Source organism: Siphateles boraxobius, unplaced genomic scaffold (assembly GCF_051911475.1).
Source record: "Siphateles boraxobius isolate OS27281-9 unplaced genomic scaffold, OSU_SipBor_1 86, whole genome shotgun sequence".
NCBI lineage: Eukaryota > Metazoa > Chordata > Actinopteri > Cypriniformes > Leuciscidae > Siphateles > Siphateles boraxobius.
In genome coordinates this window covers 9,834,212-9,848,276 of record NW_027509215.1, presented here as the reverse complement: position 1 = coordinate 9,848,276, position 14,065 = coordinate 9,834,212, and the positions used below count along the sequence as shown (strand labels likewise).

The window sequence follows — 14,065 nt, the reverse complement described above, 5'->3', positions numbered from 1 at the left end:
TATTGTAGTATTTATTAATATTTGGAATTACCTTTAATTTTTAGTTTAGGTAATTTTGTTAAATGCCTTTTCTTTCTTTTTCTATATTTCTGTTTAACGTTAATACTATTATAGTACGTTTCATGTTTTGTTGTTGAAATATTTCTGTTATCTTTAATACTATTATAGTACGTTTAATTTTAGTCATTTTTATTTACATTTGTACATTTTTATTAGGTTTTTAATATTTTTATTTAGCTTTCATTTATATTTATTTCAGTTTTAGCCATTTTAGTATTTCACGTTAAACTTTTCTCATGTATTTTAAGGCCTTTAATATTAGCTCCCAACTGATTTTTTTTTCATGTAATATTTATATTTTATTTCAATGAATGTAAAAGAGTTTTTAGTGTGAGTTTCTGGTCCTGAACACTGATGGACATGGTTTTGTCTCAGGATCTGCATTGGTCCTGTAAGTGGAGGTGCAGCGGATCAGCAGTGCTTTGTGTTGTTACAGCTGAGTGTTTGGACGGCTGGCGAATGCATCAGATTTAGCGTATCGAGCCGAGCGAGCGAGCAAACGCCGTCCTCCCGTCGCTCCTGGTTACCCAGCAGCGGTTGCCATGGTTACGGATGATGAGGGCTGAGAAGTGTAAACTACTGCAGGTGCTGCTGTGTTTATTTGTGTGTGGAGCTGGGAAAGGTTATTCAGTTAATGCATTAATCTGTAACCCCCCTCTGGGAGCGTGTGTGTGTGTGTGTGTGTGTGTGTGTGTGTGTGTGTGTGTGTGTCAGCTACTGTGTCTGATGGAATCTTATTTATGAAAGCCACTAGCGAGCTTGATTTTGTGGAAGTGTGTAAATGTGATTATGGGCTGTATTCTCATGTTTGCAATATGGGTGAAACTTGTGAACAGCATATCCAGCTCTTCTTTCACCCCAAAATATAAAACACACATATACTGTATATACTGTATATGTGTGTGATTGTGTTTATATATATATATATATATATAAAAAAAATTCTTGTAATAACGATAATGATAAAATTATCTAAATGATCAGTAATTATAGACTAAGTCATATGCCTTCAATTTACTTATTTACTAATAAAAAATTGATATATCATGTCTAATATACTCATATATGACATATTACTAATAAAACTAAACATATATAATTTAAAATTAATTTATAAAAATTGATTATTCTGAAATGAATTACAAATTTTACTTTTATCATGCAATCAAATGCAATTAATTAAAATATTCAATCAAATATGCAATTACATTTAATAAATAATACAATGTTGAAGATATAATAAAATGTATATATTTAAATGGCATTTATATCTTTGAAGTATTTGTTTTGTTGCCTTTCATTTATACTCCTGTAAATTAAAAAAAAAATTATTTATGTAAAATATGATTCTTTTTTTTTTTAGTTTCGTGGTGAATCAGACATGTTTTGGTGAAATTAACACATACGCTAATGAGTTAAGAAAATTGCTTGGTTTTTGCACAAAGACAAACCCGCGGAGGGAGAATCGAATCCATCTAAATGCAGATTTGAGCTTTCATCACTTACTGTATATCATTATTCAAACTCTGGGATATACACTCATCCTTAAATCCATATGAAATGAAGGAGCTGCAATTGATTTTCATTGCATTAACCGTCACAGATTGTTCAGGCTGGCGAGGACCAACCATGGCTGGATTTGGAAGATTAGATTTCCTTTTCTTACTTTATCACTTAAAGCAATATTCTTTACTGTTTAATATCTGTGGACAGCATCTGTGCGTAAAAACCAATGGGAAATGTGTTTACAGTAATGCACTTACAAGGACGCTAATAAATGTTTAAGATATGCAGCTATCAGTGTTTTGACGGTATAACACTTGCACATTAGTGTAAAACAACTCGCTTACCAACTTCTGTCAAGTTACACTAGTGTTCAAAATCTTGGGGTCAGTAAGATTTTCTTAATGCTTATTAAAGAAGTCGCTTCTGCTCACCAAGGCTGCATTTATTTGACCAAAAATACAGTAAAATCAGAAATATTGTGAAATATTATTATAATTTAAAACAGCTGTTTTCTGTGTGAATATATAGTAAAGTGTAATTTATTCCTGTGATCAAAGTTGAATTTTCAGCATCATTACTCCAGTCTTTTTCACATGATCCTTCAGAAATCAGTATAATATGATTCGATCCTCAAGAAACATTTATATGTTGAAAACAGCTTCATATTTTTGTGGAAACAATAAAAGTATTCATTTGTAACTGATCCGAGACTTTTAAAGGGTAGTGTGTACATCTTTAACTTGCTCCATGAACAGCTGAAAATAAACTAGAATACCAGCTTCAGGTTTGAAACCCTCTTTACAGTCAAATTACTGTAAACACAGTTTCAATGTTTCTACAGGCTAGGAAATGTAAGTGGTTGAAATGATTGTCTGTGGTGACGGAAAACATGACAACTGCTCTTCATAGTTATAAATAACCTGGAGTATTTATGAAGATTTGTGACTGAATAATGATGTTGCATGTTTAAAATGACAGTGGATCTCTCTCTTCTCTTCATTTTAGTCCATTAGTGTTCTGAAGTTCTGCAGGAGACTTTCACATACATTTTGCATTTATGCATTTAGCTTTTAGACAACAAAGGCTAGACTGTGTTTGTACTGTACAGTGCATGATAAGTATTTCATCTCTATTAAAGTGCCCCTATTATGCTTTTTCATATATTACTGTAACTTTCATGCAGTGTGTAATAAAGCTGTTTGTTATGGAAGCTTGTTTCCCCCACAGAATGAAAAATAAAAAAGGTAATTGCGACTTTTTATCTCACAATTCTGACTTTTTTTCTTGCGAGTTTACATCTCGGAATTGCTAGATATAAAATCAGAATTGCGTGAAATAAAGTCGCAATTGCGACGTATAAAAGTCAGAATTGCGTGATATAAAGTTGCAATTGCATGTTGTAAAGTCAGAATTATGAGATATAAACTTTATTTTGCATTCAAAAATTGCATGTTTATATCTCGCAATTATGACTTTCTAATACGCAATTGGGAGATATAAAGTCAGAATTGCATGATATAAAGTCGCAATTGCGTATTAGAAAGTCAGAATTGTGAGATATAAACTATTCTGAGGGAAAAAATGTCAGTCTTTTTTTCCATGGAATTGGACTTTATAACTCACAATTGCGAGTTTAAAACTCTTACAATTCTGAGAAAAAGTCAGAATTGTGAGATATAAACTCGCAATTATTTGTTATACTTTATTTCACGCAATTCTGACTTTATAACACGCAAATGAGACTTTATTTCACGCAATTTTGTCTTTATATCTTGCAATTCTGACTTTATATCTTGCAGTTCTGACTTTATATCTCGCAATTCTGACTTTATAACTCACAATTCTGACTTTTTAACACGCAATTGCGACTTTATTTCACGCAATTCTGACTTTATATCTTGCAGTTCTGACTTTATAACTCGCAATTCTGACTTTATATCTCGCAATTCTGACTTTTTAACTCGCAATTCTGACTTTATAACTCGCAATTCTGACTTTATAACACGCATTTGCGACTTTATTTCACGCAATTCTGACTTTATATCTCGCAATTCTGAGAAATAAAGTCACAATTATCTTTTAAAATGTTTTATTCTGTGGCGGAAACAGGCTTCCATAGTTTGTGGATGTAAAAGGTCTATGAAGTTTCACAGATCAAAGTGCAGATAAATGGAGTTTTCCTAAGGGAATGTTTACACCTGACCACTTCATGCGTTTACTTTGATAGGATAGCTCTCCGATCGTGAAAAGACCAGGGGCCTCATTTATAACCGTTGCGGTCGCACAAAACAGGCCCTGAAAGAGGCCTACGCCACTTACGACGCACAAGTTGTGATTTATAAAAAACAAACTTGACGGGAAAATTTGCGCACCTGCACGCAAACTCTGACCCATGCGTACGAAAGTTTCGGAGATGGAGCAGTTTGGCGACACCGATGGTGAGCTGGAGTTAAATGTCTTTTTGGTCACTTTTAGACAGAAAATCTAAAGAAAATTATACATACAGAAAGATATACAAATATAATTTCACTCACCAAGCCTATCACATGAAGCAAACATCCTTAATCATCCTTAAACATTCTTAAATGTCCGCGCCAGCGAGCGCATCTAAAACCGTAACTCTTCATTATATGTCCTAATCATCATAAATACAGTTCATGTCCACAATAACAGTTTAAATAAATAAAGCAATGATTTAAACTTTGTTTTACTTCTGTTTTAAAGATTTAGATTAAATATGCCATTCTGATTAATGTAGTTAAACACTTAAATTACATGAAATCATTACTGAGAAGTTACAACATTTTTTATATTCAATAAATATAAATATTTGTTGTGGATGCAATGCTTTCGAACACTTTTCCTCTTGCATGCTGTGTTTTAATGTTTTAAATAAAGAGATAATTGCTTATCATGATAATAACAGATTGTCTGAGAAAATGGTTTCGTGCAAATAATGCACAACAAGGTCTATCTGTTTCCATTAAAAACAAATCAATTAAAATTACTCTTTGGCCAGTGGAAAAGATTAAGAAAAACTTTCTCCGAAATGTATTCTATACTATTTGATTTATTTATTCAAAAGCAAGCCAAGGATAGGCTACTAATTTTTATTAAAGTTGCAGTAGGGAGTTTTGAGAAAATATTGACTTAGCCTGAAAATTTGAACAAGCACAACTTACAGGTCCAACCCCCTTGCTCTCTGCTGCGCTACAGCCCTCCCTCCACAGCTCCTCCCCCACAGCTCCTCCCTCCACAGCTCCTCCCCCACAGCTCCTCCCCCGCAGCTCCTCCCCCACAGCTCCTCCCTCCACAGTTCCTCCCCCACAGCTCCTCCCCCACAGCTCCTCCCTCCACAGCTCCTCCCTCCACAGCTCCTCCCCCACAGCTCCTCCCTCCACAGCTCCTCCCCCACAGCTCCTCCCTCCACAGCTCCTCCCTCCACAGCTCCTCCCTCCACAGCTCCTCCCCCACAGCTCCTCCCTCCACAGCTCCTCCCCCACAGCTCCTCCCCCACAGCTCCTCCCTCCACAGCTCCTCCCCCACAGCTCCTCCCCCACAGCTCCTCCCTCCACAGCTCCTCCCTCCACAGCTCCTCCCCCACAGCTCCTCCCCCACAGCTCCTCCCTCCACAGCTCCTCCCCCACAGCTCCTCCCTCCACAGCTCCTCCCCCACAGCTCCTCCCTCCACAGCTCCTCCTCCACAGCTCCTCCCTCCACAGCTCCTCCCTCCACAGCTCCTCCCCCCACAGCTCCTCCCTCCACAGCTCCTCCCTCCCCACAGCTCCTCCCTCCACAGCTCCTCCCTCCACAGCTCCTCCCCCACAGCTCCTCCCCCACAGCTCCTCCCTCCACAGCTCCTCCCCCACAGCTCCTCCCTCCACAGCTCCTCCCCCACAGCTCCTCCCTCCACAGCTCCTCCCTCCACAGCTCCTCCCTCCACAGCTCCTCCCCCCACAGCTCCTCCCTCCACAGCTCCTCCCTCCACAGCTCCTCCCCCACAGCTCCTCCCCCACAGCTCCTCCCTCCACAGCTCCTCCCCCCACAGCTCCTCCCCCACAGCTCCTCCCTCCACAGCTCCTCCCCCACAGCTCCTCCCCCACAGCTCCTCCCTCCACAGCTCCTCCCTCCACAGCTCCTCCCCCGCAGCTCCTCCTCCACAGCTCCTCCCTCCACAGCTCCTCCCTCCACAGCTCCTCCCCCACAGCTCCTTCCCCTACAGCTGCTCCCTCCACAGCTCCTCCCCCACAGCTCCTCCCCCACAGCTTCTCCCTCATAGCTCCTCCCCCACAGCTCCTCCCTCCACAGCTCCTCCCTCCACAGCTCCTCCCCCACAGCTCCTCCCTCCACAGCTCCTCCCCCACAGCTCCTCCCTCCTCATCTCCTCCCTCACAGCTCCTCCCTCCACAGCTCCTCCCCCACAGCTCCTCCCTCCACAGCTCCTCCCTCCACAGCTCCTCCCTCCACAGCTCCTCCCTCACAGCTCCTCCCCCACAGCTCCTCCCTCCACAGCTCCTCCCCCACAGCTCCTCCCTCCACAGCTCCTCCCCCACAGCTCCTTCCCCACAGCTCCTCCCCCACAGCTCCTCCCTCCACAGCTCCTCCCCCACAGCTCCTCCCCCACAGCTCCTCCCTCCACAGCTCCTCCCCCCAGAGCACCTCCCCCCACAGCTCCTCCCCCACAGCTCCTCCCCCACAGCTCCTCCCTCCACAGCATCTCCCCCACAGCTCCTCCCTCCACAGCTCCTCCCCCCACAGCACCTCCCCCCACAGCACCTCCCCCCACAGCTCCTCCCCCACAGCTCCTCCCCCACAGCTCCTCCCTCCTCAGCTCCTCCCCCACAGCGGAGCCCCCACAGGGGAGCCTGCCGTGAACGCGCAGGCTAGTAAACAGGACCACCAATGACGGCGGATTATAAACAGTTATGGAACATTCACTAATAGGGACGAAACATCAACAATATGTTTTACATTGACTATGGCCTGCCCATACTTTGACTACAAACTTGGTCCTCAAATCATTATGTATTTTGCAATACATGTCACTTTATAACGTTGCACTCTTTCTACAAGTTATAAATAGCTAGTAAGATAACGTTAAAGGATTAGTTCACTTTAAAAAAAACTTTTGCTGATAATTTACTCACCCCGATGTCATCCAAGATGTCCAAGTCTTTCTTTCTTCAGTCGAAAAGAAATTAAGGTTTTTGATGAAAACATTCCAGGCTTTTTCTCCATATAATGGACTTCAATAGGACACAAACGTTTCAAGGACCAAATGACAGTTTCAGTGCTGCTTCAAAGGGCTTTAAACGATACCAGACGATGAATAAGGGTCTTATCTTGCAAAACGATCGGTCATTTCTAAAATAAATACAATACTTTAAGTTTTATAAGCACAAATGATCGCCTTGCTCTGTTCTGTGATGCACGTTCGTGATCCTGTTCGTACTCGTTCATCAAAATGAACAAATCTTTTTTCGAGTCATTTCGTTCGTTGAATGAACGAAATGACTCGAAAAAAGATTCGTTCACGAGTTCGAACAGGAGAGACACGAACGATGGTACGCGCTCGCGCTGTGCAAGAGAGGGGTGATCAGCGCGTACACGAGCGTGATTGACACTGCTAAGACATTCCTCCTGGCTCTGATTGGTTGTTTCTGAACGGGAGCGGTGTATTTCTGCAAATGGCAGTAGGACCACAGGGAGGAGCCAGAGGAGCTTGATTTTTTCCACAGATTATCTGTCTCATATTCTACTGTCAGGACATAATGACAGTTTTAACAAATATTTGTTTACAAAAGTGACCTACTGGAGCTTTAATGTAACTAATGTGATAGCACAGGCGCATTTCATATTTTCCTTATATCTTGTACCGTTAAACATGTTATCACGTGGATGAATAATCATATGCAAATGATATGCAGATGAGGATATGCATAGTAAAACTAGGCGTTGTAAGCTCCATATATGGTTGTTTCAGGGAGGAGACGCATGTGCGCACAATCTTCCGCTAACTGGGATTTATAAAGTGAATTCTGCGCAGGTTCTGGCGTACGCATGGTTTTATAAGTCTGAATTTTTTTTTGCGTACGCCATTTTTAGCTTTATGCCGCACGTACACTTTTAGTAAGGATCCTACGCACAGTTTTATAAATGAGGCCCCTGGTGTAAATGCCCTCCGAAACGCATTCGAGACGTGTTTGAATCTGATCGCTCAAACCACATCAGGAGGAGATCTGAGACGCATTACAGACGAAACTGGACAAGTGTAAATAAATCTGGTTGTTGAAACCACATATGTAAAGGTTACTCCTCCCAAAAATGCTAAAAAATAAACATGTGAGAGCGTGTTATATAGGCTATATGTAATGTTATAGCCAGATATGACGGCGCTACTGCAACACGCATTACCACGGATGAGAAACTCTATTCATCAAAACAACGAGCAAACTATCGCAAATCAAAGTGAAAGTAAGTCGCAGACGCTTAACACACAATCATCATCATTAAAAGTAAAGAAACGAAATGATCTTAAAAGTGCTTTTGCCGCTCTCTCTTATTGCGGTCTTTGATTTTGATTTTAGCGGATGATCAATAAAATGCAGCTCATATCTGTTGCTTTCGGTGACGTGAACTCCATTAAATCTGCATATAGCGCAGGTCAGCAGGAATTGAAGATCGGATTTATATCCGTTTTGCAAAAAACACATTTATGTGACCAGGTGTAAATGGAATCGTTTTGATAAATCAGATAACTATCCGATCCGATCTGAGAAACGCATGAAGTGGCCGGGTGTAAACAGCCCCTAAAAGAAAGAAGTGATTCTGAACTGAAACGAGTCGTCAGTAATTCAGCTTCACTTCCTGCTGAACCTGTGTAGGATTGGAACTAATTAGCATAATGCCAGCCTCTGGTCTTGATTGGCTGAACAGCGTATCTTAGCTCCGCCCTCAAACACTGTAGTTTATAGAGACTGGAAGAGTTTGTGTTGTTCGTGTCGAGAAGACGCTGTTTTCTGCTGACGAAGCAAATCCACTTTGATGAGATTGATACGGTAAAACCCACGCCATCGTTACTGTTCGTAACACTGAAGCCGTTTCTCAATGTCAAGGATACTTCCCTGGCAGGATTGATCCTTCCTAGTCATTTCCTTCAGAGGCTAGGCGAGGCTCCTCTTTAGCATTCGGAGAACACGTAATGGAACAGGCTAGCAAGAGCACGTCATTGCGTCATTACGTCAGTGAAAATGTCCGCTTTTGGCGCTGCAAAAATTCAAAAAGATCAAAAAGTTGTGATGTACACTACCGTTCAAAAGTTTGGGGCCAGTACGATTTTAAATGCTTTTAAAAGAATTCTCTTCTGCTAATCATATTAAATTACTTTGTACAACTTAACTAGTTATTTATAAAAGAAATGCCGGTGACGGCAACCAAGCTAAATGACAGGTCCGGTTCAGTTAGCCATCAATAACGTAATTTGTATATATTTGTATAATTTGTAATATCAATACGGTAGTAATTTGTACTGGCACTTAAACGTTAAACTTTACTTATATGTACAACGGTTATAACAAATGTATGGTAACTTACATGTACAAGCATAGTGCCCCGTTATTGCTCCGACTCCGCTAACGTCTGACATTTTTTATTTTTTGAACAAGATAGCAATGCTGGCGCATAGGATTGTGGGTGATTAAGAGCGCGAAGGCTACACATATGCATCCTTTCCTGTGTATGGGATATTTTTCGAACGAAGGACTCAGTCCTTGGTTGAAATTCTGAGGATCCTCGACATTGGAGCAGTCCTTCGACGGATGTCGATGACATAGCATCCTCGAAATAACGGCTTCCGAGGATCCTTCCTTGACATTGAGAAACACCTTGAGTATCAAGAGCTGAGATTCAGATATGATAATGAGTGTTTGATTTCGACCAATCACAACAGACTGTGCCAATCTGACCAATCAGAGCAGAGCTGCTCTCAGAGAGGCGGGGTTTAGAGAGACTGAATCTTCAAACGAACCGTTTCAGACACTGAGAGAAAAGAGCTGATGCTGCAGTGGAGATTATGAAGACAATTAAAGTGTTTTTGATCTTGGATGCATGTAAACCCAATGGAGACTCCTAAACAAAATTAGGAACTATTAAACTGAGGGGTACTTTAAGACTGTATCTACTGGGGCTGGAGGGAAACAGGTACTTAAATTCCTTCAGACGCACATGAACACACATCAGACTGAGATCCAGTTAATAAGAGCATCTCTCACAGTCCATGACCGTGAGAGAATATAATGAGTTCAGCTGTAGAATATCCTTCTTTTCTTCTAAAAGAACAAAATCACTCGAGTCTCAGTTTGAGAGGCGAAGCTTCAAAGAGCGTCTTTGTGTTTTTCCACTCACACCTGGAATGTTTGGAGAGTTTCTGTCTGTTTTAATGAAGTGTGTTGAGATGGATAAGAAAACATACTATTTATGTGTTTTCTGTGTTTGACTCTTGAGGACATTACAACGGCTTTTGCTGTAATAACCCGAGGAACAGTAAACTGGACTTTTCTTGATGTAAAATAGAAATGTCCCTCTTTGCTTCCTTGAATCACACTCACGCTCTTGTGAATGATTCATCAGTGCATGTAGAAATATTTGTCTTCATAATCTTTCATCAAAATATAATAACTCTCTGAAACTATACTTTCCTTTTCATTATCTGGACTGCTCAGGTTATTTATCGTTAACTAAAAAAACTACATCATCATATCGTCCAGCCTTAAAACTTGTATCGTTTTTTTTGTCACTGTTTATTTAAAAGCATCCAATTATGCAGAATATATGATGGTAAATATTTAATTGATTAGTTGTCAATACAGGGATTCTTTTATTCCCGTGGCTATTAGGAACCTGAATTCACTTGAGTGACATCTTATGAAATCTTTATATGGTATATGCTTATTTATTCATTTATTTCTGTCATTGTTCATTATGACATACTGACCTGTGTTACTATCCAATTGGATTCTGTCATTGGTTTTGAGGGAAGGAGTGTCTCCATCGATGTGTTGATGTGTGTCCTGTGTTGTTGTTATCTGGTGGTGCTTTTTTCTGTGTATGTTTTTTAGATATCCTAATGCACACTAAATTTACTTTTCTAAGGATAAATAAAGTGGAACTTGAACTTCAATCTATTACAATACAATATATAGGGTATGTTTTTAGCCCTAAATTCAGCATATTGACACAAAATGAAACTGTAAATCCGCCTTTCTCTGTCTGGATCCAGTTGTTTCTGTGAATTGCAAAGATTAATTTGCTTCTCTGTTCTGTAGCTTTCAGCAGTCTGTAAAAATACACCTCAGATTTCTTGTCAAATCTAGTTGTACGGTCAATCTTAAAGCTCTTCCACGTTTTAGATGTGTTTTGTGTGTATTTCGCGCTGAAAACAAATGCTGCTACTCTGTATTTTTGCCACTGGGTGTGTGTGTAACCGCAGTCACTCAGCCGACGGTGACGTCACACACATAACCTTTATTAACATAAGACACCACACATGATTTAAGCTCAGTAAACATTGCAGATTTCAGCTTTAAATTTAGCTTTAATTCAGCTTTATGTGTCGGTCAAAAATGACAGAATTTCTTTTTTTATTTCAATGCAATTAATTGGTTTGATAATGTTTTTTATTTAATATTTAGTATTTTTAGGGGATTTTATGAGACTAAATTATATTTACGCTGTATTTATAATCCATTTATTGACTTTTTGAGCATAGACTTGAAAATTTAATTTCCAACTTAATAAACTGTCGTAAATCTTGAATGCTTTAAAACACAGACTTAAGTTAGATCTATTTTCAAACACTTGGCAGATTATTGCTGAGGTGAAAAAGGTTTTAAAAAGTGAACAAGAAACAGAATTTTACGTTTATTGTTATGAAAAATGTGCAAAAATACTATTTTCAATTTTTATATGAAATATATATTTTCAAAAACATGTTTTACTCTAAAACTGTGAGAAAATCAAAGCCATAAATCTAAACAAGTTGTGTTCAAAGTTTTAGCCTGATATCTCAGTAAATGAGCTTTCAGTGAGAATGCATTTGGCCGCAGTACCGAACGCTTCCACTAGAGGAAATTGGTGTCTATTCATTTACAATGCGCTCATTTTTTTCCGCGAGGAGCACAAGTGTGAGTGTTTTCAGGACCGTTTAATCTGTTCCAATCATGTCCATGATTTTTTTTGGGTTCACACAGCAAGTGCCAAAATCTTTAACAAGTTTCATAGAATTCCAATGAAGAAAAAAATTCTAAAACAAACACATTAAAACATTTTCTGAAGAGCACCAGAGGGTTAAATCTGTTGATTTATTTTTCTAAATCAACCTATTTATTCACTTTTTGAGACCTGAAAACTCAATTTTCAACTTAAACTGTCGTAAATCTTGAATGTTTTAAAGTTTGGTCTCTTTTCAAACACTTGTGGCAGATTATTGCTGAAGTGAAAAAAGTTTTAAAAGTGAACAAAAAAAAGTTACAGAATTTAACGTTTATTGTTATGAAAAATGTGCAAAAATAATATTTAAAAAAAATTCAGAACCATTTAACCTGTTCGAATGACGTCCATGATTTTTTGGTGGGAGGTTCACACAGCAAGTGCCAAAACCTTTACCAAGTTTCGGACCATTCCGATGAAGAAAATTAGAAAACAAAAACAAATGTAAATTTTTTCTGAAGAGCAACAGAGGGTTTTATTTATTTATTTATTTTCTAAATCAACCTATTAATTCAATTTTTAGCATAGACCTGAGAATTACATTTCCAACTTAAACTGTCGTAAATCTAGAATCTCTTTTCAAACAATTGGCAGATTATTGCCGATGTGAAAAAAGTTTTAAAAAAGTGAACAAAAAAGTTAAAGGAATTTTACGTTTATTGTCATGAAAAACTGTGAGAAAATCAAAGCCATAAATCTAAAAAAGTTGTGTTCAAAGTTTTAGCCTGATATCTCAGTAAATGAGCTTTCAGTGAGAATGTGTTTGGGCGCAGTACCGAACGCTTCCACTAGAGGAAAATTCGTGTTTTCAGGACCATTTAACCTGTTCGAATCATGTCCATATTTTACCTTTACCAAGTTTCGGACCATTCCGATGAATAAAAAAATAAAAATAAAAAAACACACACAAATGTAAGATTTTTCTGAAGAGCACTTAAAGCTGTTGATTTCTTCCTGGTCTCTGGCAGGCGTGACTGACGCCGAGACTCTGGTGAGTGTCCGGAGAGTGACCCATCCTCCCTTACGGCGCCCGTTGGCAGATTCTGCGCTCCTGCCGTGTGTGTTCACCCTGACGCCAGCCCTCGTCCCGGGACACGGCCCCTACATCCACTGGACCCGCGACTCAGGAGCCCGGGAGAGGACGGTGCTGTCGGCCCGGGACGGGGTGGTCCGGGTTCATCAGGCGTACGCGGGTCGGGTCAGTCTGCCCGGATACTCCGACAACCAGCTGAACGCGTCGCTGGCGCTCGATCGGCTCCGCTCCAACGACTCCGGGACTTTCCGATGCCACGTCGCTCTGGGAGACAGTTACGAGCAGGACACAGTCAACCTGGAAATCACCGGTGAGATCCAAGCATTAGTTCAACGAGCAATACATTTGTTACAGTATTTATTCATCTGTGTTAATGTTAGTTAATAATAATACAGCTGTTTTTCATGTTAGATCACAGTGCATTAACTAATGTTAACAAATAAAACCTTTGAAATCACGGGTGAGATCCAAACAGGACCTGAAATCATCCGGGATTCAAGTTGAATTTTCAACATTAATACACATTTTGGTGACACTTTACAATAAGGTTCATTAGTTAACATATGTTAACGTATTAACTAACATTGAGCTATACATCTGTTACAGTATTTATTCATCTTTGTTAATATTAGTTAATAAAAATCCAGCTGTTTTTTCATGTTAGTTCACAGTGCATAAACTAATGTTAACTAATTACAACCTTTGATTTTATCAATGTATTAGTAAATGCTCAAATTAATATTAACTAAGATTAACTCATGTTAACCAATGAATCTTATTGTAAAGTGTTACCCGTATTTTATATGATAATATGATTGAAACAGTGTTGTTATTGTTAATTGAAATAAAGCTGAAATAGACTAAAATGTAAATATTAGATTAAATAGTTTAATCATTAAAAATAAAACTGAAACAAATATAAATTTAAGCTAAATAGAAATATAAAAAAAATTATAAAACTTAACTTAAAATGGAAATGAACTGAAAATATAAAAATAAAAGCTCATTCAAAATATTAATAAATACTATAATAGTATATAAATAATTCTACCTTAATTTTGTGAAAAAGGGCTAGAATGTATAATTATTAGTTTTTTATCATTTAAAATTAAATGTTTATTAAAAATTTTAGCTGTTTTTACATTTTTTTATAATATTTATCAAATATTTTATATTTTTAATATTGTATTTATGTATTGA

At 38.9% G+C, this 14,065-nt stretch overlaps 1 protein-coding gene across 1 annotated transcript in view; it reads left to right on the top strand.

Moving 5' to 3' along the window:
* ncana (neurocan a) overlaps positions 1–14,065 on the top strand; it is an 86,715-nt gene that overhangs the window by 27,764 nt on the left and 44,886 nt on the right. The window contains exon 3 of the mRNA XM_077222114.1: positions 12,801–13,175. Coding sequence (XP_077078229.1) covers positions 12,801–13,175 — 375 coding nt within the window. The remainder of the gene's footprint in view (positions 1–12,800; positions 13,176–14,065) is intronic.